General features: G+C 47.6%; 7 protein-coding genes across 7 annotated transcripts; 4 read left to right on the top strand and 3 right to left on the bottom strand.

Annotated features, from left to right (window-relative positions):
- Positions 1 to 1,396: 1,396 nt before the first annotated feature.
- CLUP02_03603 (uncharacterized protein) lies at positions 1,397 to 3,770 on the bottom strand (the record flags this gene model as incomplete). Its single annotated transcript, XM_049282623.1, has 4 exons — positions 1,397 to 1,507; positions 1,560 to 2,943; positions 3,007 to 3,090; positions 3,139 to 3,770. The coding sequence occupies 4 exons, from the start codon at positions 3,768 to 3,770 to the stop codon at positions 1,397 to 1,399; spliced, it is 2,211 nt and encodes a 736-aa protein (XP_049139766.1).
- A 262-nt stretch (positions 3,771 to 4,032) lies between these two features.
- CLUP02_03602 (uncharacterized protein) lies at positions 4,033 to 9,749 on the top strand (the record flags this gene model as incomplete). Its single annotated transcript, XM_049282622.1, has 24 exons — positions 4,033 to 4,113; positions 4,179 to 4,464; positions 4,517 to 4,811; positions 4,886 to 5,021; positions 5,258 to 5,455; positions 5,552 to 5,675; positions 5,737 to 5,987; positions 6,033 to 6,054; positions 6,105 to 6,347; positions 6,425 to 6,491; positions 6,526 to 6,654; positions 6,732 to 6,992; positions 7,049 to 7,132; positions 7,206 to 7,259; positions 7,452 to 7,558; positions 7,612 to 7,818; positions 7,911 to 8,091; positions 8,173 to 8,337; positions 8,407 to 8,613; positions 8,660 to 8,740; positions 8,876 to 8,998; positions 9,150 to 9,411; positions 9,490 to 9,642; positions 9,696 to 9,749. The coding sequence occupies 24 exons, from the start codon at positions 4,033 to 4,035 to the stop codon at positions 9,747 to 9,749; spliced, it is 3,771 nt and encodes a 1,256-aa protein (XP_049139765.1).
- A 328-nt stretch (positions 9,750 to 10,077) lies between these two features.
- Positions 10,078 to 14,707, top strand: CLUP02_03601 (uncharacterized protein; the record flags this gene model as incomplete). The annotated part of the gene is made up of 14 exons (XM_049282621.1): positions 10,078 to 10,553; positions 10,644 to 11,678; positions 11,746 to 11,760; positions 11,862 to 12,186; positions 12,290 to 12,389; positions 12,462 to 12,666; positions 12,762 to 12,856; positions 12,947 to 13,001; positions 13,072 to 13,399; positions 13,458 to 13,577; positions 13,683 to 13,732; positions 13,788 to 13,933; positions 13,998 to 14,453; positions 14,538 to 14,707. The coding sequence occupies 14 exons, from the start codon at positions 10,078 to 10,080 to the stop codon at positions 14,705 to 14,707; spliced, it is 3,576 nt and encodes a 1,191-aa protein (XP_049139764.1).
- Positions 14,708 to 19,756: 5,049 nt separating this feature from the next.
- CLUP02_03600 (uncharacterized protein) lies at positions 19,757 to 20,555 on the bottom strand (the record flags this gene model as incomplete). The annotated part of the gene is made up of 4 exons (XM_049282620.1): positions 19,757 to 19,958; positions 20,030 to 20,170; positions 20,228 to 20,261; positions 20,324 to 20,555. 4 exons carry the CDS (start codon positions 20,553 to 20,555, stop codon positions 19,757 to 19,759), a joined length of 609 nt encoding a protein of 202 aa, XP_049139763.1.
- A 689-nt stretch (positions 20,556 to 21,244) lies between these two features.
- CLUP02_03599 (uncharacterized protein) lies at positions 21,245 to 21,529 on the top strand (the record flags this gene model as incomplete). The annotated part of the gene is made up of 2 exons (XM_049282619.1): positions 21,245 to 21,374; positions 21,441 to 21,529. Coding segments are annotated over 2 exons (219 nt in total), but the record flags the coding sequence as incomplete, so codon positions are not given.
- Position 21,530: 1 nt separating this feature from the next.
- Positions 21,531 to 22,993, bottom strand: CLUP02_03598 (uncharacterized protein; the record flags this gene model as incomplete). The annotated part of the gene is made up of 5 exons (XM_049282618.1): positions 21,531 to 21,647; positions 21,883 to 22,084; positions 22,300 to 22,427; positions 22,573 to 22,647; positions 22,742 to 22,993. 5 exons carry the CDS (start codon positions 22,991 to 22,993, stop codon positions 21,531 to 21,533), a joined length of 774 nt encoding a protein of 257 aa, XP_049139761.1.
- A 743-nt stretch (positions 22,994 to 23,736) lies between these two features.
- On the top strand, positions 23,737 to 27,160 carry CLUP02_03597 (uncharacterized protein; the record flags this gene model as incomplete). Its single annotated transcript, XM_049282617.1, has 2 exons — positions 23,737 to 24,034; positions 24,105 to 27,160. 2 exons carry the CDS (start codon positions 23,737 to 23,739, stop codon positions 27,158 to 27,160), a joined length of 3,354 nt encoding a protein of 1,117 aa, XP_049139760.1.
- Between the last annotated feature and the right edge of the window lie 391 nt (positions 27,161 to 27,551).

Below are 27,551 nucleotides of genomic sequence, written 5' to 3'. Positions count from 1 at the left end.
TTGACCCCTGAAATTGGATCGCATTATATTTCTATAGCGGGGTTGTCTAATCGGAGTTAATCGCTTTACCGGAAGTGCCAAAGGAAGGATGGAGAGTAATCAACCTTCACATCGTCTACCTATCTTCGTTGTGCTTGGAAGCTCCTAAGTTTTTGTCTTGATGAGGAATCTTATTAAAACTTCTTTTGTATCTCATAGACAGGAAACTCTTATCTCAAGGCCAATTAAGATCTTGGTATGAATACAAGGCGATATACGGATACAGAAAACAAAAAAGAGTTCACCACCGGTGTGGCTACATCTCTTGGTGCTCATGCTGGGATTCGAACTCGGGTACTCTCGTATGCGCTGAGCCTGTCGTCGAGTAGGCTGGTTGGCGTGAATAATTAGCGACCATGAACCATTCCACCACCCAGCCAGTTTGACCTGACCCCCCGACCTAGAGGGGCGCCTGCTGTGCTGGTGACTAGACTGGAGTTGAGGGGGTACATATGGGCTTCCCTCCTGCGTGTATTCAGGTTTCTCGTGTATATTCCAGTGCTGTATCATAGTTTCGTAGATGCCTTAGGTAGGTAGTTTCAATGTACCTTTGCGGGTGTTCGGCCCAATGAATAGGACTGGGGGCCATGATATCGTTCTCACTCGCTCTCAGGATGCATATTTTACATGAGGACGATACATGCAAGGTCGAGCTTCCTACCACCGCGCCCAACAAGAGGCGGCACGGAAACGACATGGCATCTCAAAGGATACCGCACACAGCTAATCTATGCGTTGTAACACGCAGGAGCACTCTAGCCGTGCTCGTGGACAAGAATGAGCATAGCCAAACGCAGGTTGAGAGGTGGCACATCAAGGACGATGCACTGAGAGGAACAGAGATTTGCATAGTCGAAAGAAACGAAGTTTTGAAGCACATCAGGTATCTAAACAAATTACAGGGGTCCCCCGAGCTCATGTGCTCCTACTTCATCATCCCGACGATAGACGGGTTCCCCTCATCTCAGGATCGCTCCCATTCCGCACGTTCTGGCATATAAAGCACATAGGTTCACCCAGAAGGTGAACTCGGAAAAAAAGCGTATAAGAAATCATTTGCTTCACATTTCGTGACTGTCCCAGCCAAGGGATCCTTGAACTCCGCGCCATGCCTTGGTATAAGGTAATAGTAGTAGTAGGGGGTGGGGATTGGAAAAAAGAGTAAAATAACCCCGGGTAGTAGTAAATGGATATCGAGTGCCTGATGAAGAAGTGAGGCTACGGTCGTATAAGCTCATGTCGGTTCGTCCCACAGGCCGCGGCCGATCCTTGATTAGAAAGAGTGTACGATGAAATACGAAGTCGAAGGGAAGAAGGTTGTTAGGCAGAGGACAGACAATAAAGTCGCCTTGCCATATTATGATGCCATCACGGCGGTTGCCGGCTCCATTGGCAGGCTTCCAGACCTTGAACCGCCAGGTGTGCTAGGAGCAGGCGCAATTTCCGGATCTGGGATTTGTATGTCGAGCTTTTCCTGAGTTAGTACAGTATTGCACGTGGGTTCGGCAACTTGAACTTACTGTCATGTACCCCGTCTTCCTCAGTGAAATGATTCTTGGGGCCATTGAACTGTCTTCATTGCCGATTGTCTTTTCCATCTCGTTGTTCCACTGGTCAATCCAGCGTTCCAGGCGCTTCAGCCGAGCTTTGACACCTGTAAACCCCAAATCATCCCACAGCCAACCCGTAACGAGTCCGAGCATGCTATCGACCACGTTTCTCCAGTTGTATGGGCTGAATATAGGAATGAGTTCGCCGTTGAGCTTGTCGACAATCCTCCGAAACTCTTGTTCTGACAAGCCGGCCGGATCCAAGATTTCAGGATACAAGTTAGAAAACGTCGGAGCCAAGTCTCCCTCGATCAACCAGTCTCGGCGTATGCGGATGATTCGAGTGTTATGATACTCTGGCGAGTCGAGAGGAACGTGAGGATTCATATGAGGGAAGCAGGGATGTTGTGGACCCCATTCTTCGCCCAGATCCGGCGGCAGTTCCTCTCCCATAATCGACGAGTTTGAAGATGAAATGGCCGACCCAATACCCATGCCATCGCCAGCCGACACATTTGAATGACGTGGAAGCACATCTGGCCCGCGCTCCAAGTCCTTGGAGACCCCTCGTCCCTGATTCTCTGCGCCTGGCTCCATGGATGCCTTTCCTTTCCCTTTGTCGTTGAGTGTTATGGCAAAATCTCGTATGACTGGGTCAGAAATACTCTGTCCACGTTTCCTCAAACCAGTCACTCGGGTCTCGGCAGAAGGTTCCGCAGGTGCTTCTTCTTCCTCGTCGGCGGGGTGAGCGTCGGGATCCAAGAATGTTGGCGAAGGATCAGCGGACCTTCGTCCGTCGTATGAATGGCGCACTGATGGTGGTAGGCTGATGCGATGCTCTGCACCACTCCCACTGCGGTCGATTTGGAGGCTATTTCGATTCGATGTCGAATGTCGCGTTTGGCGCTGCTCCGGGAGAGTCAGCAGCGGATAGTCGCTTGCGCCGATGCCGAGAGGGTCAGCAGGGTCGACGGACAATGGATCGAGAGTCGGATGCGAGAGAGGAACGGCGGGGGGAGGCGGTGTCGAGGGTCGTCGTTTGCGAAGAGCTGGCTTATCGGGAAGGCGTGGTGTAGAGTTGGTTGGGTTCCAGAGACGAGCAGCGGAAAGGTGAGGAAGTCGACGGGCCGCAGAAGAGGCGGCGCGATTGCGAAAGGGAGACTGCAGGAAGTACTCTTTGGGGTCGTATTGGCATAGCAGGGATGGAGTGTGAGCTTGGGGCAGGGCGGCGGCGTGGGCGGCTACTGGAGTCTGGAGGACAGGCGAAGCGCCGGGATATGTGGGCTGCTGCGAAAGCGTTGTGATGCGAGGATTTGCGAATGCATCTACGGTGGCCGGTGACGAAGAATTGTTTCTCGCGTGTGAAGCCGTGGGGAGAATGGTTCGACGAAGGCCGCCGTGAGGACGACGGCCTTACGGGGCACGGTGGAGAACGGGTCTTTTGGTTGTCGAGGAGTTTGCAGCAGCGCCTGGGCCAGGCTCGTCGAGGTCGCCAGGGCCTCTTTAAGCGGCAGCGGCAGAAACGACAGCGGCGATGTCGACAGCGAACGGAGCGATTGAATTGGTCGCCGGGTTGGAGGGGAGGTTGAGGGGATGGTATTGGGGAAAAGTCGACCAAGGAAAGCGTCGCGCAGGAACAATGGGTGCAGCAACAGCCGCAATAGTCGTAGGTGCAAAACGATTAGGTTTGCAGTTAGATAGGTATGTGGAGACCCGGACAAAGAAATGCGTAGGCGACGACGTGCGGACGGTGGCTCGGACTGCAGCTTTGGCTTTCGCTTGAACGGTGGTGGTGGTTGTTTTAATGCAAGCGTGGGCAAAGCGTCCAATGGTGAATGGCAGAGGGAGAAGCGGACGAAGAGCGTGATTGGTAGCAGCAGGCTCAAAGGTCAAGGCTGTGGTGGTTGTGAATGTGGATGCCCGTGTGGATGCAACGGTGGTGGTGAGGGCGAGGGTGGTGGTGTTGGATTTGAACCGAGGAAGCAATGGATAATTGCTGCAAGTAAAAGTTGTGAATAATGTGAATAATTGCGCCCGAATAAGAGTGCAGGTCGTCCAGAGGTTGCAGCTGAGCGGCGACTGTGAGGCGGCCGTGGAGTTGTCCAAAGTGGAGCGCGCGTTCAGGGGGGAGGAGATGGCCAAGATTGGGTTCCTGGAGGCTCTGGCTCTCAGTCCCAGCATTTTGGGAAGCCGCTCGCTGGAGGGAAGCAGGGGGGAGGGGGGAGGGGGGGACCTTCCTTGAAGTTCCCTCCACTGCCCTGAACCCGCGAAACCCGCCCACTCTTACCGGGCAGTTGCCAGTGAGCAGGCAGGAGCTGCGCTTTCTCTGCCCGGAAGGTTGGGAAGGTGGAAGGAAGCGTGGGAAGGTACGGAGTACGGATAGGAACGTCGGGCTAGGCTCTACCTTAGCTTCTTCCCAAGTTCCTGCTCGTTGGATGCCGCAATGCGCAGGAACGGACGGCAGGATCGTCCTTTCTCTGTGACTCTGCGTTGTGGTTCCTGGCTCCTTCCTGCTGCTCGAATTGTTTGGTTCGGATCCTGTTGGGCCGGGATCAACGTTCCTGCAGCTCGGTGCCCACTTCACTCCAGCTGCACTTTTCAAAATTCGTCGCCGTCGTTTGGACCGTCGAACCGTCGTATATTCGATATCGTCGATATCTCTTCCAGTCGTCGTCTCTTCTTGATGCTGCTTCGTCGTTCAAGCTATCCCAACGTCTGTTCACTCATCCTCCGGTCTTTCGTGTCCTTCTCCACAAGAAACAGAAAGAACAGCCAACTGTACCAATGTCGTCGTCGTTGCTCAAACGCTCTCCCGCTGTGGAACGAACAGTAGGGCTGTTTGATGTCGGCCGTGGAAACTGTCGCAGGAGGGATCGTGGGTTGGAGAAAGACAATCGATGAATGTTAAAACCAAAGTTTCCCGTCAGGCTTCACAAGCGGAGTGGCGCAGGATATATCGATAAACAGTGACCTTGCGAAGCGGTTCCTGTTACAGATACAGGATTTGAGGATTCCGCCGGTGCTTCATCCGTCGTTTTGTGGAGGGTCTTGGGTCTTGAGTCTCGCACCAACGACGAAAAAGGCGGAAAAAAGAAAATCTAGACACGGCACGACACGACACGAGATCCCTCTCCAACAATCCGTCCCCAGCCCGTCAATATATGACGACGGCCTGCCTCGCACACAGCTACCACCTGACTTCGATGGCGTTCAGCCTGGCAGGTACCTCCCTGTCTTCCCAGCCAACGTCCAAGGTGCTTTAAATTGTCTATTTTCGATCCTGCAGAGATTTCTAGCCGGGCTCGCCTTTGTCCTGACGGCGACACTGGACTCCATCAATCTTGGATCCGGGTGACGCACTCTAAACCTCCAGGACCCATCAAGCCATCCTGGTTGTCCTTGCTCGCCGAGGCCACCAAAAACCAGGAGTATGTGTGTTCCGCACCCACACGTTGGGTATCCCGCACCCATACTAGGCTCGTTCAGGCAAGTGGTGGGCAGCACGTGATTACATTGCCGAACGGCAGTCACGTGCAGCGCTCTCGGCGCGCCTTCCTATTGTTTTTGCTTCTTTTTGGACGCGTATTTCCCTCGCCCAAACACCTCATTTTCTAACTATTTTCAACACAGGAAAAGTACTTTTTCTAATACTAAAATATGGGCTCTAGAGACGTATTTCTTCTGAGCATATCATGACTTTCAAAGTCGTCGTTTTGAAAAACGCGTACAGCCAGTATCGGAAAGAGGGTATAACAGAGGAAGGTGCAGCAGAGGAAGGTGTAGGAGACCAAGGCGGGACGCGCCTTCCATTCTCCAGAAATTTCCGGAATAATAGTGGCTCCGGGCCAGAAGTGGCTGCTGCGGCGGTGCAATCACGTGCTGCCCACCACTTGCCTGAACGAGCCTAGTATGGGTGCGGGATACCCAACGTGTGGGTGCGGAACACACATACTCAAAACCAGGGTTCAGACCGGGTTGTCCGCGTCGGCAGACACCAATTTACGCCTTGTTGTCAAGTTGTCAAGCCCGTCTTGCCCAATGGCACATTGCGGCGCAACTGCGAAAAAAGGATTTTGTGGCCCTCCAGTCCTGGCGCGTCGAATCAACGCGACATCGGAATGAGGGAGACAACAATCTGCCGTCCGAGGCTCCGAGCAATCCTTCTCATGCCCTCCCTACGATGTGGGCATTCCCATTCAACAAAAAGCCTGGACTCTGGAGCAGCTGCTCGACTATTGCTTCGTAAGCAGCAGTGTGTTGCGCCGACTGTCCCCAGCAAACTTCCAACGGGCGAGCGGTGCCCCCGGATTGTCAATTGGTCTCGAGCCACCTAATCGCGAGGCCATTGTCTTGTGTCTTCGCGATGATCAAGCGGCTACCGTCGCACCTCTTCTGTCTGTGCGTGACGACTCTCCGACTTGACTGATGACAAACAAACCCAAGCATATGATTCCTGGAAGTGAAAGTGGACGGCCAGAAACTTCAGTTAGAAATTGCTGCACTCCAGCGTCACAGTACTTTCCCTTCGTGTTGCATCCGCCAACCCAACCGACCCAAGACATGCCAATATCACCAGGCAAATAAGCATCAATAGGGAATGCCGATCTACGAGGCAGCCAAATTCGGATGCTCATAGGTTCAATCGATCCATCTTTGGAACGGCAGATTGGACTACTGTTGAAGAGTTCAGGTTTGGAAAGCGGGGCGCCAATACCACCAATCTCTTTACCAGCTTACAAACAAACAACCACGGTTGCGGTACGCCTGAAGGGCTAGCGATGCATTGCTGATCCTGGTTTAGTGGGCAATTTGAGGTGCTAACGGTGATCTTGCAGTTCCCGACAGAGCCGCCTTTCGCAATGTCCTCCTTGAATGCATTGCCTTTTGCTTTTGCGGAACATGGTAAGCACATGTTGAAGACGATCACATAATCCAGGGCCAATTCTACAAAGATAGCCTCAGCGATGCTTGCGGGTATTGGGACATCCATCGTTCAGACTTTTGACGTTCCTTTGCCTGGCACTCACACAGACCTGTTGTACCCTGCACAAATCAGACTGTTGGAGTAACCATCGAACTCGTAGGCGGGAGAGACAGGCTTCTCAATTGTCTCGGCTTACCGTTGAGCTGAAATGAGACGAGCGTGTTGTGCCATTGGCCCCCAGCCAAGAGATTCAATCGACCTCAGCTCTCTAATTGTCTAACAGTCTTGAGGTTCATCACAGAACATGATGACATGGAAGAGCTCAACCGGGGGAAAGTATCCGGCCACGCAGGTCCATGGAAAATGATTCATCTGGCAATTTCCTTCCAGTCAGGGGGATTTCACGAACCTGGGGATGACTTGTCTTACTCAAGATGTCGTATCGGTGGCTGGCAACAAGTATCGACGAGACATACCAAGTACGTAAAGACCAATATGAAGAATTGCGGGGTTCCGTCTGACACCCGTCTCTTAGACATATTTCAGCCAGCCCCCGTCTCTTTTTGTGCAACCGCGCCTGTGGAGGTGCACTACGGGATCCCAATCTGTTACGAAATCGGTCTGTCTTTTTGTTTCTCATAAGGAGGAACTGCTCATGCCTGTGTGGGACCGACATGCCTCGTGTGGTTCAGTTGGATTGGTTCTGACGACGTCGAAACATACATCTTGATTTGGCAGTACCACGCGTGACGCATTCGAGGGATAGAGGTGCATGCGACAGGCAGTGGCCCCGACTCGCTCGAAACAATCAACCGGCGGCTACATTTCTGTCGACTTTTAAACTTGCGGAGCCGAGATTCAGCATATCTTGGACTAGAACGCGATGGCCCGTCACAAAAAACGGGCAGAGCTAAATCATGAATGACCCATGGCAATAGCAAACCTCGGCGAAAGTGGTCGAACCACATGCTCGCATGCTCAGCCGAGATGAGCGGTGCGGCATTCATCTCTATACATCAACACAAACAGGAAGGCTTTGCTCCTTGTTCTTGGGGGTTACTTGATGGGGCAAAAACTAGACGATGGCACAGACAACAGCGGAGGTACCGTGGCACGCGCGGCTTCCGACATCGATCCATGACGAAGTTGTCGCAATGTCTGTTCGCTCGCCGTTTCTCCGGGGGCATGGTCATAGCAGACAGAGTGCCAGCACCAGTTACAGGTGGTCAAGTAAGAAGAGAGTGTGGTTCCCTCCCATCCGGCGACTATCAACTACAAGCAACATGCATACCTATCGGAGCAGAGGTAAGAATCAAGTGGTTGCAGGTGTATCACAGGTGCTACTAGGATAACCCGCACTTTCGGTTTGTTGGGGCAGCAGGATGGAAGACAAACAGAGGCCCACGAAAGTCTGCTGCTTTTGCCGATCTATGGTCCACTGGTTGACGACGCAACCCGGAATGCTATGCGATGGGAAGGCGGAATATTGGATGTGGCCGAGGCATATTTGGTGAGTTTGAGAAGACGTTCATCTGTTGATGCCTGGTATGCGAACGTGGTCCAGATTGGTATGGCGAAGTGACGAGTCGGATCAAGAGGTCATGGTCGAAGACCAGATAAGGTTATAAAGTGAAATTGGCATCGGCAGATGACGGGCAGTCTAGTTTTTGACCTCTTACCAATGAAGATAACGGGGCTATCGATCTCGAGGCCCTACAGTACTTCTCGGTATGTATCCGTAGATGAGCACGCCGAGGAGGTGAAGTGGTGGGATGGGATGGCCGTTTCACATACCGCTAGCCTACGGCGGTGGGCCGAGGCGATGTAGGACGAGGGCAGTAGCCTTTCGGTTCTACTTATCGCATTGCTGACATTTGCAGTACATCTCAACAGACATGTGCAACGGACCCATCAGGGAAATGCAATGTTGCGTTGCACGAGCGCAAGATGTATACCTTTTGAGTGGACGAGGTTGAAGTTGAAAACGCAAGACCTCAAGCTGAGGTCCATTCCCCTCCGCTCTCCCCTCCTCTCCCGGCCCAGTTCCGGCGTCCACTGTGGATCTAAACAGGGTCTCCAGGGCTGGATGCGGATAGGGATGTGATGCGGGCAGAGCGGGAGCGGGGGAATGGGGACCCACGGATAGGTTGCATCACTGCATCATCATCCCTGTCGTCAGCATCCATCAGCATGAGCGCGACCTCTTTTCAAGCCAGAAGCGGGAGATGTACTCTACCTAGCTGGCTGGAAATAGGCACCGTAGCTCTGTCACGGGTAATATCTCAGACAACTCGGCTACTTTCTTGTTGTTTCCAGGTTCGTTGTGAAGGTACCCGTACAAAAGACACCAATTTCGACTTAGCAATGCCCTGGTACCTTGCCATGGACTGGTGTCATCGGGCAACGAGCTGGCCAGCTGCAAGACCAAGTATCTTAGGTACCTGCCATCCCTCTGGCAGGCGTGGAGTTACATCCATCCGTTAATGTACTTCCCCGCCTAAGCTATCTGGAGGTAGTCTAGCTGTAAGGTAAGGTAGGTAGGTAGCCTGCCATGCATCTGTCTGGATCTTTGAAAGTAAGGAAGTACCTTAGCTTACATTACCTCATCTTCCCTTCCCAAAGAGACAAGTTGTCAGTCTAGGTAGGTGCCTTAATCAAGCCCAATCCATTTCGCAACACCTCCATTTTCCATTCATCCATCTCCTGGATATTTCCTCTTCCTTCCTGGCTTCTCAAACCTCCTCATCCTCTTCCACCTTTATGCTCATCGTCCCCGATTCCCGTCCCTCCATTCCACCTTGCGACACCCGCGACGCCGAGCAGGGAAACGGTACCTCGGCCACTCGTTCCGACTCAGAAAAGTCGCCGGACGTTTCCTCCCCGCCCAATCACCTCGCGGTACCTTACCTAGCTAAGGCAGGCAGGGACGATCCAAGTCAAATCGCCACCACCTCAAGCCTACTACGTAGAGAGTAGGTAGAGACAGAGCAGAGACTAAAACCACGTCCCATTCCCATTCTCGCCAGCGACATACCAACGAACGCCAGCCCAATCCTCAGCTCGTGGCGCTTCACTTCTCGCCCTTTTTCGCCCTTGGTGTCTTGTTACACACCACTTACTGACCCAACTGTCTCTGTCGCACATACACACCACACACATTCGCTCACTCGCACATGCTGCAGTGTCTACACGCCTACCGCGTGCTGCGAGACACGCAGCGCCTCATTTGTTCCTAGCGCCCATTCTTCTCTCTCTCTCTCTCCGCCCCTCTTCCTCCTTTCCTCCTTTTTTCCCCATTCTCTCTCCTCTCCTCGGGCTCAAAAGCGCGTCTTGGAAGAGCATTTCTCCTAGGCTTTTTCTCAAGGTTGTGGCGTGTGTCGGATGAGGAGCCTTCAAAACCCCTTGATTGCCTGCCCAAACTCGGACTCTCACATCCCGCATCGAGCTTCCAGCAATCGACACCTTATGGAATAATAGTAAAGGACGCAAGAAGAAACGATAGGAACCGAATTCCCCAGTAATACATTTGAACTATTCGAGCTGGTATCACTTGCGCCGCCCATCATGTCGGACGAGAACGGTTCTCGAAGTCCGACTTCGCCCCCCACAACGACGAGCAACACCAGTAGGAAGCAGACCATATCATCACCGGGAACGACAGCTTCACCGGCGCCCTCGGGGCACTCGTTCAAACGCGCCGTGACCGTAGACGAGACATCTCAGGTGCGCCGGCGGCCGCCTTTCAGCCATATCCCAACAGAGAACTCATTCGGCGAGAGAGGCCTTGGGAGGAGAAGGAGTTCGACGTTGTCGGATTACAGCTTTGGCGATGCAAGAGATTTTCTCAACCCTCGACCTGGAGACGGTATACCATCAACATCGACGGACGAACTATCTAACTGGGCCTCGGTTCCTCTGGCATTTGCACTTTTACCCGCGGTCGGTGGTTTGCTTTTCAAGAATGGTAGCGCCGTTGTGACGGACATCATGTTGCTGGGCTTGTCGGCCGTGTTCCTGCACTGGTCCGTCACACATCCATGGTAAGTCTGGCGCTCTGTTCTCCGATATATCGTGACCAGCACGATCTCGTCAGAGAACGGTATTATCCGAGCGCTGACACCATCCACCAGGAATTGGTACCACTCGGCGCAAGCAGTACGAGAGCGGGCAGAGATCAGTACGAGCGCTGTTGTCGACGATGAGAGCGAGGCAGAGCAGGCGGCTAGAAGCCCCTCACCGGCAGCATCGACGGCTAACGGCCACACGACCAACGGAAGCGTTGACGAAGCGTCCGAAGTACCCACGACGCCCACGTCCTTTATTCAGGAACAAGTACGTAAGACGACGACGCCGCCAAGAAACAAGAAGGAGGATGCATTGGCTGAGCTATGGGTACATGAAATCCTGGCCCTGGTATCATGCTTCATGTTTCCCATGCTGGGCGCATACTTGCTGCATGCCATTCGCGCGCAACTTAGTCGGCCCTCGGAGGGCCTGGTTTCCAACTACAACTTGACGATTTTCCTCTTGGCTGCAGAGGTACGACCGATTTCGCATCTCATGAAGCTCGTGCAGTGCAGGACCATTCAGCTGCAACGGGATGTCCACGTAAACCCGTACAAGGACGACGGTGCCACTTCAGATCAGATGAGGGTTCTCATGGCCCGGTTGGAAATGCTGGAGTCACGGCCTGAGCCGACGCCGATGAAACACAATGGGACCTCGGACAATTCTAAAATCAAGCAAGAGGCTTCCATTGCTCGCGATGTGCGCAACGCCATCCAGCCCGATCTGGATGCGCTGAATCGGGCTGTGCGACGATACGAGAAGAAGGCGACTGTACTTGCCTTCCAGACCGAATCGCGTTTCGCGGCAGTCGATACCCGCCTGAACGATGCCATTGCGCTGGCGGCAGCAGCGGCCAAAAACAGCGTCGCTCGGCCAGGCTTTATGCAGTGGCTCGTAGAATCCGTGTGGGCCATCATCACGATGCCCTTCTTCGCGGTGGTCGCTCTGCTGGTGCTGCCTTTCAAGACAGTTAGAGGCTTGCTCAAGCGTAAGAAGAAGTCCCTCCCTGAAAGGACATCAAAGTCCAGTCGAAATGGGAAGGCCGTGGGACACGGGAGGATGGCGGCAGACAGACAACCAAGCCGCGTCTCAAAGAGGTGAAAATGGTATAAGATATTGAGGCGTAAGGCGAAGGCAAGGCGGAGGGGCTTGAAGGTTTCCCAGATACTCATTCTCCTGGTAATCAGAAAAAAGGATCAGGTTTTGGGCATGGTCACCACCCATGGGACAAGAGGGATGGGGCTTTCGAACAAGCCGGCGTTGTAATGCGGTTTCCGAAGCCACGTCCTCTGCGAAACCAATTCAGAGGACACTGGTTTCAATGTGTTTGGGGAAACAACACCTACACTGTACTGTTACGTGTCGAATTATATTCTCATCACCGTCTACCATGATTTTATGATAAAGTACGACGTGATGGGGGATTCCTCGGTGGTCATTGAATATATCGAAGGACTAAACAACGTTTCGCTTTGCACGGCATCAGTATTGCTCTGCATCTGGTCACTTTGCCCTGCGTCCGCCGCCGAAAAGCATCAATTTGGTATCCATATCACGAAGATATATTTCTTTGTTTGTTCGAAGTCCGGTAGTGACGAGGATCAAGTTTGAATGTTTACTAGCCTCTAGGTAAGGGATGAGGAAGAGAAGGAACGCAGACTGATGGACTGGGAAAGAAGGCATGAGCTCATGCGTCTCCCTGAGGTAGCTTTCACGCCCCCGTCCCTTTGCCATGGTTTCGAAATGGATTCTTCTTTTGGCGGTATCACATATCGGAGACAAGGGGGAAAAGATGAGCTTGGACGATTGTAGCCATGTTTCGCAGGTGGTCTAAGTTCGAGATCAACACATTCCCTCCCTTATGGATATCATTTGCAAAGCGGTCTTTTGGTCATGGTATCGACTTTGGGGTTACATGCCTGATTGCGGTGTAGAGGTAAAATCACCCAAAACCGCGATATTGACCGCCATTCATGACGTGGAAGATTCTACATTGCACATCGAGCTAATGTGTTTAATGCTAGGATGTCTCCACGACGTGATGCTGTATTGCGCGGTAGAGGGTGGGATAGGCAGCGTCAGGATGTAAGAGCATAGTCCCTACTACACGTTTTGAACTCGACTTTTTGTGTGAGCATTTCATTGCGAGGTTCTTGGGGTGGGGGCAGATCCATTGCAAGACGATCGAATGAATGCCAAATTGTCGCAAAAGATCTGGCTTATGAGATGGTAGTATCCCGTATCCAGGAATGGATTGGCTACTCGAACTCGCAAAGTTTGTTTGATGTCAAGGGCGTTCTATGCTCGAGCTTGAGGCTCTATCCCAAACCAGAGAGTAATATTCACCTTTGAATTCACATCAAAGATTACGTGATTGATATCACAAGGGATAGATTGTACCTAGTCAAGCACCGGCACAAGTGACGATTCCCAATGAACGGGAGAGAAAGGAACGGCAGACGTATTGGTCCTTGAAACATCCTCCATCAGCTACTTCTGTCGAGGGAGAAGAATAGCATCCCTTCCGCTAGGAGAGCACATTCCGTTCCCATGTTCAACCGATTGTCTTCTTACAGATCGCTGTTGCGTTGCGACGTTGGCAACTGAAGAAGAGCCGGAGGATCATATCACCGTGGACGGGCTAGATAACTTCGTCACAGATATAATGACCAGTCAATGTTGTTGGCTGGAGCTGAGCGGCGACAGCATGGTCTCGCCACCAACCCTCTCCGAGGCTCCGGCGCCGCGTAGTGCCTTGATCACAACACTCGTCGAACTTTCTCAAATACAGGAACAGGAGGAGGTTGGGACAAATCCGGTCATGTATACAAACACATCCGTGCCCATCCACGTGCGGTCATGTCAGCACGTCCTAGAAGGTTTCATGGAAGTTCTCTGCCTGGCCCGGCGGCGGCCAAAGAGTCGTCTTGGGGTTATTTGCCCTGGGAGAAAAAGCTGGGGAAGTCCAGAGCCCCGATTCGGCTGCAGGCGCTTGGGTCGCGGGGGAGTGTTGACAATGTCATTGTGGTTGTGGCCACGCGGAGGCTCTCGCGGCAATGTTACTTATTCCGTGGGATGAGGTTGAACCGACGATGCTGCAGGAAACGGATGCCGCAGACGACGAATTGAAGCATTTAGCGCCATGCCATGCGTGAGGATTAGTTCATAGGCAGTCGAGGTCCGTCCAAAGCACTTCGTGGCCAAAGGCCCATTCAAGAGACTAAAAGAGTCCGTCATCTTTACCGAGCGGCTCCAGAAGGATACACATCCTCATGGAGCCTTATGGACGGCGCGAAACGGAGTGACCGTATGGGCGAAACGAGGAGGATCGCTTACACGATGCTCCTCCTCAGTAAGTTGAAGCCGTTGCCCTGGCTAAGACTCGACACAGCACGCCAATCGGCTTTTGTTGGTAGAACATGGATACTGTTGGTTGAGTCCTTGCCAGTGCCCGGCTTTGGAAAGGGATAGAGTCTTGAAGCAGGGGAGCCCTGTTCCCGGGTCACGGCATGATTTTGCCCCTCCACACAACGTCGGACGAACCGCTCAGGGGAACCAGTTCAACCGGCCGGGCCATTCCTCATGCCGCCACGGGTACGAAATCGTTATTCGACGAAACTGTCCCACGATGGCCGATAATTTGCCATGCCAAGGGACGAAGAAGAGCTGGGTGGTCAGTGGTTCGCGGGAGTCCGCAGACACGGCGTCCGAATATGGGACGAATATGCCAATGATTGGTGTCGAACAGCAGCGGGAAGACGTAAGGGCCTGGAGTTGGCAGCATGCTATTGTGGCGTCGAGATTGAGGTATTGCTTTCCTAGAGTTACAATAGAAGCTACCGACTTGGGTGTTCAGCTCAATATCCGGAAAGGTACGCGAAGTATCGAGATGAAAGCCAAAATAATTAAGAAAGCAAACTTAGGACCGCCAGTATGGGGGAGGCTCATGCAGTGAGGCTTTGCTCGTATCAAAGCGAGCAGGGATGCGAGGACCCCTTTATGCAATGAGGCGCAGAACGTGGGGCAACTTGTAAGTGCTGTGGTATACCATCGGCAGTCGGGCAGTCAAACAAGGGCATTCGACAACGACTACCCAAAAAAATTTGAGGAGAACAACGCTTCGTAAGCTTCCGCTGTTGCGTGACCTGTGCTGTCATTAAGCACACGGCAAGAGTCGACGCTAAAAGAAATTTCTTCTCCCTTGGCTTGCTCGATCGGGCAAAGGAATGTGTGGACCTACGGCAGACTGCAAGAGGCACTCTGCCAAAACCGTTCTTTCTAATAGACCTACGGCTACCGTAAATTTTAAGTATTAATAGCGCGACTTTTTTATATATATAAATAAATATTATAATAAATCCTATATATTATTATAAGGAATTGCTTATGACCGTAGGTAGTAATAGTTACGTAAGGGCGGTTATACTACTTAATAAAAGTAAAGTAGCTAGGGGGTATATTCTCTTTACTAATTTCTATTACTAATTAATTTCCCTTTCCTCTTAACTAACCTAATATTCCTTAAGTAAAATAAGTAATCCGCTTACGCCCCTATAGTTACTTATTAGCGATTATATTTTACTTTATTATACTTTATACCCTTTTTTATTTTACTTTTATTATTATTACTTAATTATATACGTAATTATAAGTATAATATTTGCGATTTGCTAATTAGAAATATTAATTAAGTATAATTAGGCAATTTTATACGCAATTGCTAGTGCAACTTTTACTAATTAGTAATTATGCTTTTCTTAGGCTAATATATGCGCAATTATAAGTGTAATTACGCATATATACCTATTTATAATTTAATTCTTTTTATTTACTTTTTTTTTTAATATTAACTATTTACGTATATATATTAATAATTTCGTATAGGATACTCCTTTTTCTAATAATCGCATACGCCGTATAATATTTATAATAAGCGTTTAATATAGCGTTCTAGCCCGTATTAAGGGTATATAGCTCCTAACGGTCCCTATATACTAACCTACGTAATACCCTAATAACTTTACGTCTTATAAAATAACTTCTTATTTCTTTATTAATATATATACTTCTATATAATAGCTTCTTTATTATATAGATTCTTATATTATTTATAAGCTCTTTATTTTCCCTTTTAAAGACTTTTTATTAAATCTATAACCTTAGTATTATATAAGTTAGTATATACTACCCTATACTATTTAATATTACTATACTAACCTATATAATCTAGCCTTAGTATTAAATTAAGCTTAACCCTAAGATTACTAAGAATAGCCGTTATATACCCTTAGATATTATTATAACTCGTATTTAGGCTACTAATACTATTTAAATAACTATATATAGTAATACTAAAACTAATACTAAGTCGTGCGCCCGTTATAAAGTTAGTAAAAGTATTTTTACTAATTACGTTACTTTTATAAGTAAGGGCTATTTTAATTATAACTATATATTTACTATATACGAGTATACGCTTATTACGCCTCCCGTTATTATTTATACGTTACCCTATATTACTTTATATTTATTTATAGTTTATTAATAGTTTATATTAATTTATAATATACTTATTAAAGTTATTAAGCGCGGTTATAATTATAAAGGCTATAATAAAGTCCGTATCGGCGCTTTATTTAAATCTCTAGGTACTATCCCCGCTATATACCTCTATATAATAGTAAAAGCCTTTAAATAAGTAGCTAAGTAAGCTAAAAATAATAAAGAGGGTATATATAATAGCGTATAGGATTATAAAGAGCGTTACTAACTTATATAAACTTTAAGTAAGGAGTAATTAATTCGATATTTTTATATAGTATAATATAGGAGTTTATATAGGTATATATTAAAATATAGTACGGTTAGGCTTAATACTCGGGCAGTAAGGCCCTTACGGAGTCGTAGGGTACTTATTAACTATAAACTAAAGTATACGCGCTTAGTTTAGCCCGTAAAAGGCCGTAATTAACTATATAAAGGCTCCCCCTAAAGTTTAACGTTTTTAATAAAATTATAGAACTTTTATTTATTATATATTATCGTTATATACTTTTCTATCCTTTTTAGCGTTATAAATCCTTATAAGCGTTTATATTTCTATATATATACTTATAAGACCTTATAAATAAAAGGATACCCTTATATATCGCTATAATTATATATAAATATTTACCTCTTATTTAAAATTTCTTTTTTAGTTTCTTATTTTATATATTACTACTTTTTTAAAATAGTACGACTACGTATTAATCTTTTACTATATTAAACGATAATTATTATAAAGTTAGAGAGTAATTAGACTTATAATATAATTATTATATATATTTTTATAGTTTTTAATATTAGAATTATAAAGCGAACTTTTAAACGTTAATTTGCGAAATAGGACTTATAACGAGAAGAGCGTACGGTTTTTTTTAAAGATCTATTAATTCGTATTTAAGAATTATTTTTTTAATAATACTTAAATAATAAAAATATCCTTTTTTAACTCTAGTCTAAAGGATTTATAATTACGGCTATAGGATTATTAATACTTCGTTAATAAAATTAGTTTTAGTAATAATAAATATTAAAATAGCTCGTAATTATATAATAATAATTAGAAGAGTTCTTTTTTAATATACTAGAGGTTACTTACTATACTAAAGGGTATAGTAAAGAGTATTTTTATATATAGGTTTATTAATAAGCTTATATTATTAGCTAAGATAAACTATACCTTATATATTATAAAACCTTTTTATAATAAGTTTAAGATTAGTTAAGTAAAATAAAGTACTATCGTAAAGGGTTTACGACTCTTAGACTAAATTATATTTAGTTTTTAAATACGTATAATAAGCTTCTACTATTTAGATTTAAAATCTATATTAGTATTAATACTTATTTATAGTTTATTATATAGTTCTATATAGGGGTTTTTATTTATATATCCTAGAATATACTTATATAATATCTTACCGTTATTTAATAACGGGGATTTATATTATTACGAGTTTATTTAAACCGAGGGAAAGAAACCGTTCTTATGTTTAGTATTTATTACTACTTTTTATAATACTATTTAATAATCAAAAATCTAATTATATTCCGTAATTACTAAATCTTTAGTAAAAGTATTTATAATATTAAGATTAAGAGTTAGTAAAATCGTTTTTATTAAAATAGATTAGTATATTAATAAATAAGTAATATATATTTTAGTATATATAAGTATACTTACGTTTATAAAAATACTTCTAACTATTTAAGTTCTAAGGGCTATTCTATATAAATATCCTCTTTAACTAAATTATACTTCTATTTACGTATATACTACTAATTCGTTCTAATTTTATTAACTTTATATAAATTTAGAACTCTTATCAAATTCGTTATTAAAAAGGTCGCCCTTATATTATTTTTAATTAGTTATAGTAACTATATTATTAACCTACGTTACGAACCGTATAAGACTTTATATAGCTAATTAACTAAAACCAAGTTTAATAACTATTAAATACTATTTAAAATAGTAATAATTTAAACGTATATCTTCTTTAAGCTACTTTATAGATTTATACTTTAATTATTAAGGGCTCCTTAATTATATTAGCTAAAAGTACGAAGTTTAGCGAGGCTAATTATCCTTATTTTAAAGCGTATTAATATCTTCGTATTTATTTAAAATAGTATATACGTAATAAGCTTTAATTAGAAGTTATTTTACTAAGTAAACTATAGGGTAGTATTATATAAGTTAAATAGAGATTAAAAAACTTTAGAATTAATTTTAGAGTATTAAATAGTTTTATAATTACGAGCGATATTAAGGATAAAAAGGAATTATAAATATAATTATAGTTTATTCTAAACTATTTATTAATAAAAATACTCGTTTTTATCCTTATAATATACTAAGTTATTTATTATCGTAAACTTTATTTTTTTATTAAACTATTATAATCTCGTCTTTTTTATTATTTTTATCCTTTTTAACCTTTTTCTTAGCCTTTACCTTTTTCTTAACGATCTTCTTTTTTTACTTAATTAATAATTCCTCCTTAATTTTTATTATTAGTTTAATATTAATACTTATTAAAAGCCGTGTTTTTAGAATATTTTTATACGTCGTTTTGCCTAAAGTTTTAGTTATAATTAGTTTTATACGACCTTTTTTTTTCTTTACTAATTAAGGTTTAATAACTAGTAACTTAATTCTAGTTTAAAAAATAATAAAAAGTTAGTAATTATCTTTTTTATATAAAATCGTAGTTTTAAAAAGAAATCTTTTTAAATTTATAGCTTTATATATTATTTTACGGTATTCTAAAATATCGTAAGGATTCTTTATATTAATTAAAAATACTATCTACTCTATTAAAAGAATTTATTAGTTTATTATAAAATATAAAATAATAAATCGTATTATATTTTAATATAAAATAAACGTTAAGAAGTAATTAAACCAAACTTTCCTAATAAACTTCTTAATAACTTAGACATTAATATAAGTTATTACTTAGAAACCGTTAAGTTCGTTTTTAAAAAAAGATATATTATATAATATAATAGAGATATTAATTATTAATAATTACTTTAGCTCCTTTTTTATTTATTAAATACTTTATTCCCGCTCTTTTAAACTTATAAAAAGAGATTTTATTAATATTAAGGCTTATATATTTATACGTTCTTATTATATAAAAAGGGTAGAGCTTATATAAGTATTATTATCGATTAGTCGTTTTAAAATAGTTTTATAAAAAGGTATTATAAAGTCGATTAGTTTAGTAACGTCTTATATAAAGACTAGAAGTTATTATAAATTTATATTATAATATTTATAAGCGAGCTATTAGTTTAATAACTTAAATAAAGAGTAATTTTTATTTATAAGAAGGTAAAAAATAGTAATTATTTTTATAATAAAATTATAAAAAAAAGAAAAACTTTTATATTAAAGTACGATATTACGCGATTTTATATACTATTATATAGTTTAATATATTACGAAATTAAAGTATTTCTTAAGCTATAAATCTTTATAACCCCTATTTATAGGTTATTATACTAGTCTAGACCCTATCCTAGGTAATGGGGTGACTATAAAATACGATTTCTGCTTTGATATATAAAAAAAGTGTTTTGGCAGAGTGCCTCTTGCAGTCTGCCGTAGGACCCTTCAATTTCACAGGTGCCTGGCCGAGAGCGCGACTAAATGAATAGCGGCGCCGGCAGCGCGGTTTCGACCCAGATCAGCCATTGGATAGTGTCGTGGATGGACGTGCTTTGCTTCCATCGAGACATCCAGACCGTGATGAGAAAGAAAATAGAAACCTGGTTTGTTGCCATTCAGGATAGTTGCAAAGCCATTGTTTCCAGACGCAAGCCTCGAAACAATGCCGAATCCGTGAAGCCAGTAGCAGGCGTCAGCCGATGAGCTGAAAACACAACGGCCTACGTCAGAAAGTTTGTGACCGTGGGCATGACCATGGCCATTTCGATGCGCTTGCCACCTGTTCCTTGTTTACCAGAGTCAGAATCAGACACCTGAGTCAAATTGTCTTTTTTACCCCAAGGCTCAACCAGACTCAGGGGCCATCTGTCAAGCCGTCATTGTCCATCAGGCCGTCTCGTAACGATGGATCTATGTACATACCCCAAACCGAGACCCAATGCCGTGGAGAGTATCACTGGGCTGTCCATGTGAGGGGTCGAAAGTTTCGTCCAAAGCTTAAGTGGATTCTGGGTGGACTCGTTGGTCGGCAAAAGAGTTCAATATGTATGTGCGGCGTCCGGTGTGGTTGAAGGGAGAGCTGAGCAAGTGTTCCGGCATCATTGGTGGTCCCCGCGCTTGTGCGTTGTGTTGGCCGCGTACTGTATTGGGAGGATACACTAGGACTCGTCGAGGATGGGCACGCAAACACAAAACTATTGTATGCAGGCCTAGACGACGTGCTCGCGATCCGATCGCGCCGGGTTGTCATGGTTCGCGTTGGAAGTCGATGAGCACGCCTCTCGTAATCTCGATCAGCTGGAGAAAGGCAGAAAAGATCTGACAGGAAAATCAGCTGGAGGACGATCAATGGAGACAGAATACCGGGGCCAAATGTCATGTCTATTGCCGGAAAAGCGCGTCTTCGGAAGTTATTGACGCATAGCCTGGTATCGCAAGCATGGGTCTTCCGTGGCCTAGTCGTTCGTGCCAGTCTAGCAAGATGCTAGGAGGAGTCGAGGTGGGGGATTGTGGTTCGATGATATCAAGGATGAGCGACGTTGTGTTTGCTGGCGAAGTAAGATGAAGGCTCCCTTTCATTGCTTGGAGAGTTAGGGAACTTGCAAGATTCAGAGTCAATTCCACGTTCAAAATCATAGTACGTAGTGACGTCTCCAACGTACGATATTTCTGAAATGGAAGGCAAGTGTTCGTCGACATCGTTGTTCTCTCTTGCCTTTCTAGATGCTCGTCTTCCAGGTTGCTGCCTCCCTTGAATACACCGTTAAGCTAAGGCAGGAACCGACCTAAGACGGGATGGGCTAGTGGATCTGGAGAAGGCGTAGCGTAGGTGGCACCTGCTTTCTCGGCCCTGGTCATCAAAAAGCGCCGGCTGAGTACCTACCGTGCTACCGTGGGTGCGTGGTACCTTACCTTACTTTACTACTTTGTACCTGGAGATCAACCTCGTCCCGCTGCGTCGGTGCAACTCTTTCATTTCGCATCCATCACGACTTTTTCCCTCCAAGGTCTTCAAAGTTCAAGATCTCCACATCCCGTTTGACCGGAGACGTGCAGGTGCAGTTTGCAGGTGCAGCGAAGCTATGGACTGCAACACCACCCCACCCCACCCTGATTGACCACTGACCTGTTCAAGGAAGACAAGCCAATGTTCGTCCTGCGCGGCACCGCGGCTACCGGCCTTGTCTTGCCTCGGGTGCGCCACCGATCTTGCGGCGGACCTGATTCACTTTGCAATAATCTCCTTTTTTCCTCGATGGTGTACCCTATTCGTTCTTGGAGGCTTGGAGCTCAGCTGATGAACGACGTCGGCCGAACCGCCGCCGCTACCGTCTATCCAACGCTGTTGGAAAAAAGCAATTTATCGCATTACCTACAGCGATACGTTTGGCCTACACGTCCGCATCTGGACACGAATTCATGCGGGTGGCAGAAGACTATTGAAAAAGCTCAAGTCGATTTTCCCATTCTGGAAATGCAGACGACGTGGCCGTGGAAAGGCAGCAAAGGTTAAACATGATTTCCACATCATGATGCGTACGAACCACGATGCTGCCACAGATGGATGAATACCTTACGGCTGTGGCTGACTCGTCATGGGTCAGACAGAATCTGACTGCGAATGGGGATCCGGATACCCAAGATGCAATGCCATGCGCTGCCTGCCCATGCCAACTCACTCTGCGCTGCGATGTGCTGTAAACTGCGGACTGCGGACTGCGTACTGCACATGGCGCATGGCCAATGCAAATCGTTCGCGCGCGCCCGTCTCGGGCATTTCTGTGAGGACAGACTGGACAGGACGGGACGTCCGTTTTGGCACCAAAGAGGTCGTGGAGGTGTTGAAGAGCAGCAAGGCTAGAGCTTCTCGCGTCCCCATGGTCATCCCGTCTCATCCTGTTTCTCTTTCTCTCTCTCTCATCTCATCCTATTCACCATCTCATCCCTCCCGTCCGTCCATCCATCCATCCAATCCGTCCACCTTCCTCACTCACCTCACAACCAACGCAAGCCCCACGGACCCCTCCACCCCTCCCTCAGAGGCTGCACCCTCCATCTCGTCGGGCTGTTGTTCCCACTTCCTTGCTGTTCCTGATCGTCTTATTGCCATCCGAGTCAAACGCTAAAGCGCGGTATGCCGGGATTAGCCCCTGTCCCTGTAATTTAGGATGGACGCGCCTCAACTTCCGACGACTGCTCACCTACGTAGTACGCAGTATTCACAAGTACCAACAGCTTCCTCATCACACCTTTTTCTCTCAACTTACATTGTCTTTGGCTACATTTGCGTTTGCTACATTCTGGTGCTCTTCAGATCTCGCCCTCGGAACCCGTGATATAAGCTATAGATTCAGCCAGCAGACCGGCATTCCTATTGACTGCCGCCGCAAAGTCTGGCCATGCCGCGGCCTTGTCAGAAGACTAGTTGTCCACGACCCGTCTGGACGCCATGCCTGGACGCCATGGACTCTCGACTTGATCTTCTTGGCCGTCTTCTGGCCGAGAGCCGCAGGTCACTCGCTTGTACCCGATGCCGCCAAGAAGGACCTCGCCCTCTCGGTTGGCCACCCTCACTTTGCCTGCCTGCGTTTCTTTTCTCAGAACGTCCGTGGTATTCATCTCCCGTACCCGCGCGCCGTCTTGTTTGTCCTTCCTCTTCCGATCCTGAGCCGCTACGGTTCTTGCCATCCCAGTTAGGCTGGAAGCCCATCACTGCGAGAAGGTTGTAGAGCATGCAAGGCAGCTCCAATCTTGGTCTGATCTCACTCTTACCATGTACATGGTGGCTAGAAAGGAAGCACTCCATAGTCTTTGGCCATCTCAAAGGGTTCCATGCGTTACCTCAGTCCCGGAGGGTTATTTCGTCATGTGGGAAGGATTGCACATTTCGCTGTGACGAGTGCATCGTAGCTGAAGCCATCCGCGTGTACTCGTGCACCAATGATGCCCTGTTCGGTGTCACCAGCCGGGTCCGCATCTCTCCCATGGATCTCCCACTCCGGCATTAACACTCTCCTCTTGTCCTATATAGTTTGATCACCTCCAGGTCTCGACTCCACTCCATGACATCTGGGCTGTTCCCTGCCCCTGTCTGTACCCTTTCTTTTCTTCTTTTCCATCCTCCCCTCTTCTCTGCTGTCAGCCCGGGAGCTGTCTTGTCCTAATCCCCCACTGGTCCCTGGGGTTCGAGTCGATGCTGGCTGACCATTGTTCGTTCATCTAATAATACCTTCCTTCTCCCAGCTCCCCCCTTCAGCTTGCCCGTGTCTTCCACCGACTCTTTTCTTGCTGCCGGCATCCCCTCCTCTCTTCACGTCACAAGTGGTTCAGGTGAATACAGACTATCGATGCTCGGAAACTGTTTCGACAACACCAAACACTAATACTGGTATAATAATTTGGATTCGACACCTGGTGGCCAATTCGTCATCATGGCGAGGTGGAATCGTCTGATCTCATGGGGCCTTCTCTTAATCTTCCTTCAGGCGGCTGTTGCTCAAGCTTTGGTGCCCGTCAGACGTCAAGAGAGCGGGACTACTACAGCAGCCGTTGCCTCTTCTACTTTGTCACGAAGCGCACAAGATGCTGAAAGTACTACATCGCCGGCATCTTCACTAAGGACAGCGGCAGTCACTACCACCGAGTCGCCTTCTGTTTCCGCTACAGTCTCTAGTCCTCCCATCATCCCAACTACTGGCAGCACCTCTGGAAACTCAAGCCTTGACAATTGTAAGTGAACTTCCTCACCGAACACCTAGCACCAACACCAAACCCTAGACAAGGCTGACATTTGATACAGCTACCATGCTGGCAGGAGAGCTACCTATTGAGCCAAAGGTCACACCAGGCTGGGCTGTCGCTGGTGTCATCTTGCTCTGCACTGGGGTCATCTACAGCTTGATTGGTATCAAGAATACAGTCTTGCACACTGCCTTCTCCGTTGCGTACGTCGTCGCCTTGGGTATCACAGTCTTGGTCGTCTATGTCATGGTCATTCCAGTGTCCAACGGATCCCAAGGGGCCTATGTCGTCGCAGCAGTTTTACCGGCCGTCGCAGTTGGCGTTCTCGCTTCCTGGTTCTTCAAAGAAATTACGGAATGCCTGGGATGTGCTCTCGGCGGATTTTGCTTTTCAATGTGGCTGCTTTGCGTCCACGAGGGCGGCCTGCTTACGGGAGTCGGCAAAGTCATTTTCATCATTGTTTTCTCACTAGCAGGCTTTGCATTGTACTTCAGCCGATGGACTCGGGACTGGGCGCTCATGTGTACGATCGCCTTCAGTGGTGCCACGGCAACTGTGCTCGGAATCGACTGCTTCAGCCGGGCTGGGCTGAAGGAGTTTTGGGCGTACATTTGGGACCTGAACGACAACCTCTTCCCTCAAGACACCAACACCTACCCGCTAACAAAGGGCATTCGCGTTGAGATTGCCGCTATAATTGTAATCACTGTTATCGGCGTCATTTCTCAGAAGAGATTGTGGAACGTCATCAAGGATAAACGTACGAAGCGGGAAGAGGAAATGGCCGAGGCGCAGCGTGCCCGTGATGACGAAGAGGCCAACATTGGAAGAGAGCTCGAGGCTCGCACCGCTTTAGAGCGACGGGCGTGGGAGAGAGCGCACGGAGATTACACACCAGACAGCGATGATCACGACTCCGGCTTTGCTCGCGACAGCGAGAGCGAGAAGGCTATTCGATACAGCCAGAGCACCGCTACTCCTCGATCACACGCCCCTCCCGTGGCTGAAGTGCAAGGGTCGGATGTTTCTCCCGCTGTTCCCCCAAAGCCAGAGTCTCCAGGTCTGATGGTTTCCGAAAAGGAGAAAGAAGTCGTTGTGACATTACGCGTCGCTCCGGATGAAACTCACAGAGAACCCGTTGCTGCGGACAACGTCACTGGTCCTACTGTTGTTCAGAGCGTGCAAGAGGTGGCACCGGTTCCTGAAGTGGTACCTTTGCCATTCAGATTCCCTGATGAGGAGGCTCTAGCCAGAGACAAAGAGGAGCGGTCCACGATCGCAACTTTTGCCGACGATGATGAAGAGATTCAGGCAGGCGTCGGCAGCAAGAGGAGTTCCTTTGCGAAGCGACTCTCTCAGAGCTCGGTACAGCTGATGCGGAGGGTTTCTCAGCGGACATCGATGTCGCATCGTAAGGAAGATGACGGTGATGAGGAGCTGGCGGTGCTTCAACGTCCAAGGGACGACGACGCTGTGTCTCTCGCGGCAACTGTTGACACTCAGAGCGACAGCGGCGCCGGATCTGTGAACGGTGGTCACCGTCGCAGTATTGAGATCAACGCACAGCTCTCTGGAGAGCAACAGTCGAGCATCAAGCCGGAGACTACTACATCAGCATCGGCATCTCGACAGAGCGTCACCGATGGAGACTCCGTTAGACCAGTGTCAGCCATGACGGCTGTCACTGACATGCCAGCCCAGCCTCTGGCCAAGGATGCGACTCCTGCTGCTGTCGAAGAGAGGGCGCCGGAAACCGCAATCGGTGATGTTGCTCAAGAAAACAGCTCGGTGAAGCTGTCTGAGTCGGGCGAGAGTCGACAAGTCCCCGTCCCTTCTCAGCAAGCCAAATCAACAGCCTCGCTTCGTTCCACGCCTCTGAATCTTACCCAAGAGCGTCTGTCGCCCAGCTTCTCCAACGTTGCACTACACTACCGCACAAACGAATGGGCAAAGCACCTTAGCCACGCCGACGCACCCGAGCCTGAGATCTTAAAGGTCGGAGACGACAGACCGCAGACCCGGGAAGCCCCAGCTCCTGTGCACATCGATGAGCTTAAGCAGACGGCCTTGTCTGCCACGCCTGCGCCTGCACCAACTCCTTCGAGATCGCCCGCTCCCGTCGCGACACCTCCGCCGGCCTTGACCCGACCCAAGTCAACCCAGTCACCGAACCGTGGCCACTCTAGAAACAGCTCGTACCAGTCACATCGCCGTGCTTCGAGCAAGACGCAGTTCGAGCCCATCGCCGAGGAAGAGCAACAGGCGCTCTCTAGAGCTGCGAGCACAAGAAGCGGCGCCTCTGGCATCGCTAACTCAGCAACAGCTCCAGCTGTCTTTGTTCCCCCGCCGCCGCCACCCGGCATCATGTCTTACGACAGCCCTCAGAGCTTGATCGCACAGAGAAGCGTCGCTCTGCGCAACAAGACGTACGGAATTCTGACTGGCGCCAACAACACGCCTGAGATATCTGCCGCCTCCTACAGACCACCCAGCGAGACCGGCTCCATGTACAACTACCCCGTCTACCCGTCACAGATGCCGCCAGTCTCCCTGGACGACCTCCCATTGAGCCAGCGCAGGGAAATTATCCGTCGCCAGAGCAGTTCCGGCACAATGCGATCCTCCCTCGAAGGCTCTAGGTCAGCCAGCGGCTCTTACGTACCCAGCGTTTCCGCCGACAACCTCGCCTTCGACTCTCATCAGCCCCTGCGTTACTCCAACGTTCCCTCGCAAGACGCCCGTGACGCCCGGCTCGCGAGCTTCCGAGACTCGGTCCGCGCCGATCTCCGCGCCGGTACGGCGTCCCCCGCTCCCGCCGCCAATGGCCGCGACATGGCGCTGAGCATGTTCCGGTCGCCAAGCGCGTCGAACCTGGCGGCTAGCCAGGCCGCCGCGCGCGAGGCCGAGGTGCAGAGGAACATTGACCTGCAGCGGAGCTTCATGATGAGCCAGAAGGAGGCGGAGGCGAAGCGCAAGGAGAAGGCGAGGATCGATAAGGAGAGGTCCGATCAGGCTTTCACGAGGAGCATGCAGAGCGGGGAGATGTTTGAGTTGCACCGCGAGGCGATGCGTAGGATGCAGAACCAAGCTAGGAATGCTTCGGGTGATGCATAATTCTTTTCAGATTCTTTCTCTTACCTTTTCTTTTCTTTTACTCTCTCTCTTACACAATATTGGTAGATACCCTAGTTTGGAAAATAACGGTTTACATCACAGAAGGTTGGAGGAGACACATGGGAAAACAGCACTTCAGGAAACCGATCAAGGATACAACATGATACAGATGATGGAAAGATTACTTTCTCTAGATGACGGGATACGAGGTTAAGAGAAAATGGGTGTATGACACGCGAGAAAGAGACTGAGGCGGGATAAGTTTGACCGCTAGTATTAGTTGTAAACGTAATCAGTAAAATCAACTTATTCAAATAATCTGTTTTCTCGTAGGATGCTTGTGAGACCTTGATGAAAGGTATTGTACTCCTCTATATTGTAATTTTCAGGT

The sequence above is a fragment of the Colletotrichum lupini genome, chromosome 2 (assembly GCF_023278565.1).
Source record: "Colletotrichum lupini chromosome 2, complete sequence".
Taxonomy (NCBI): domain Eukaryota; kingdom Fungi; phylum Ascomycota; class Sordariomycetes; order Glomerellales; family Glomerellaceae; genus Colletotrichum; species Colletotrichum lupini.
Note: the sequence above shows the minus strand (reverse complement) of the source record. Positions and strands in the feature narration are given on the sequence as shown.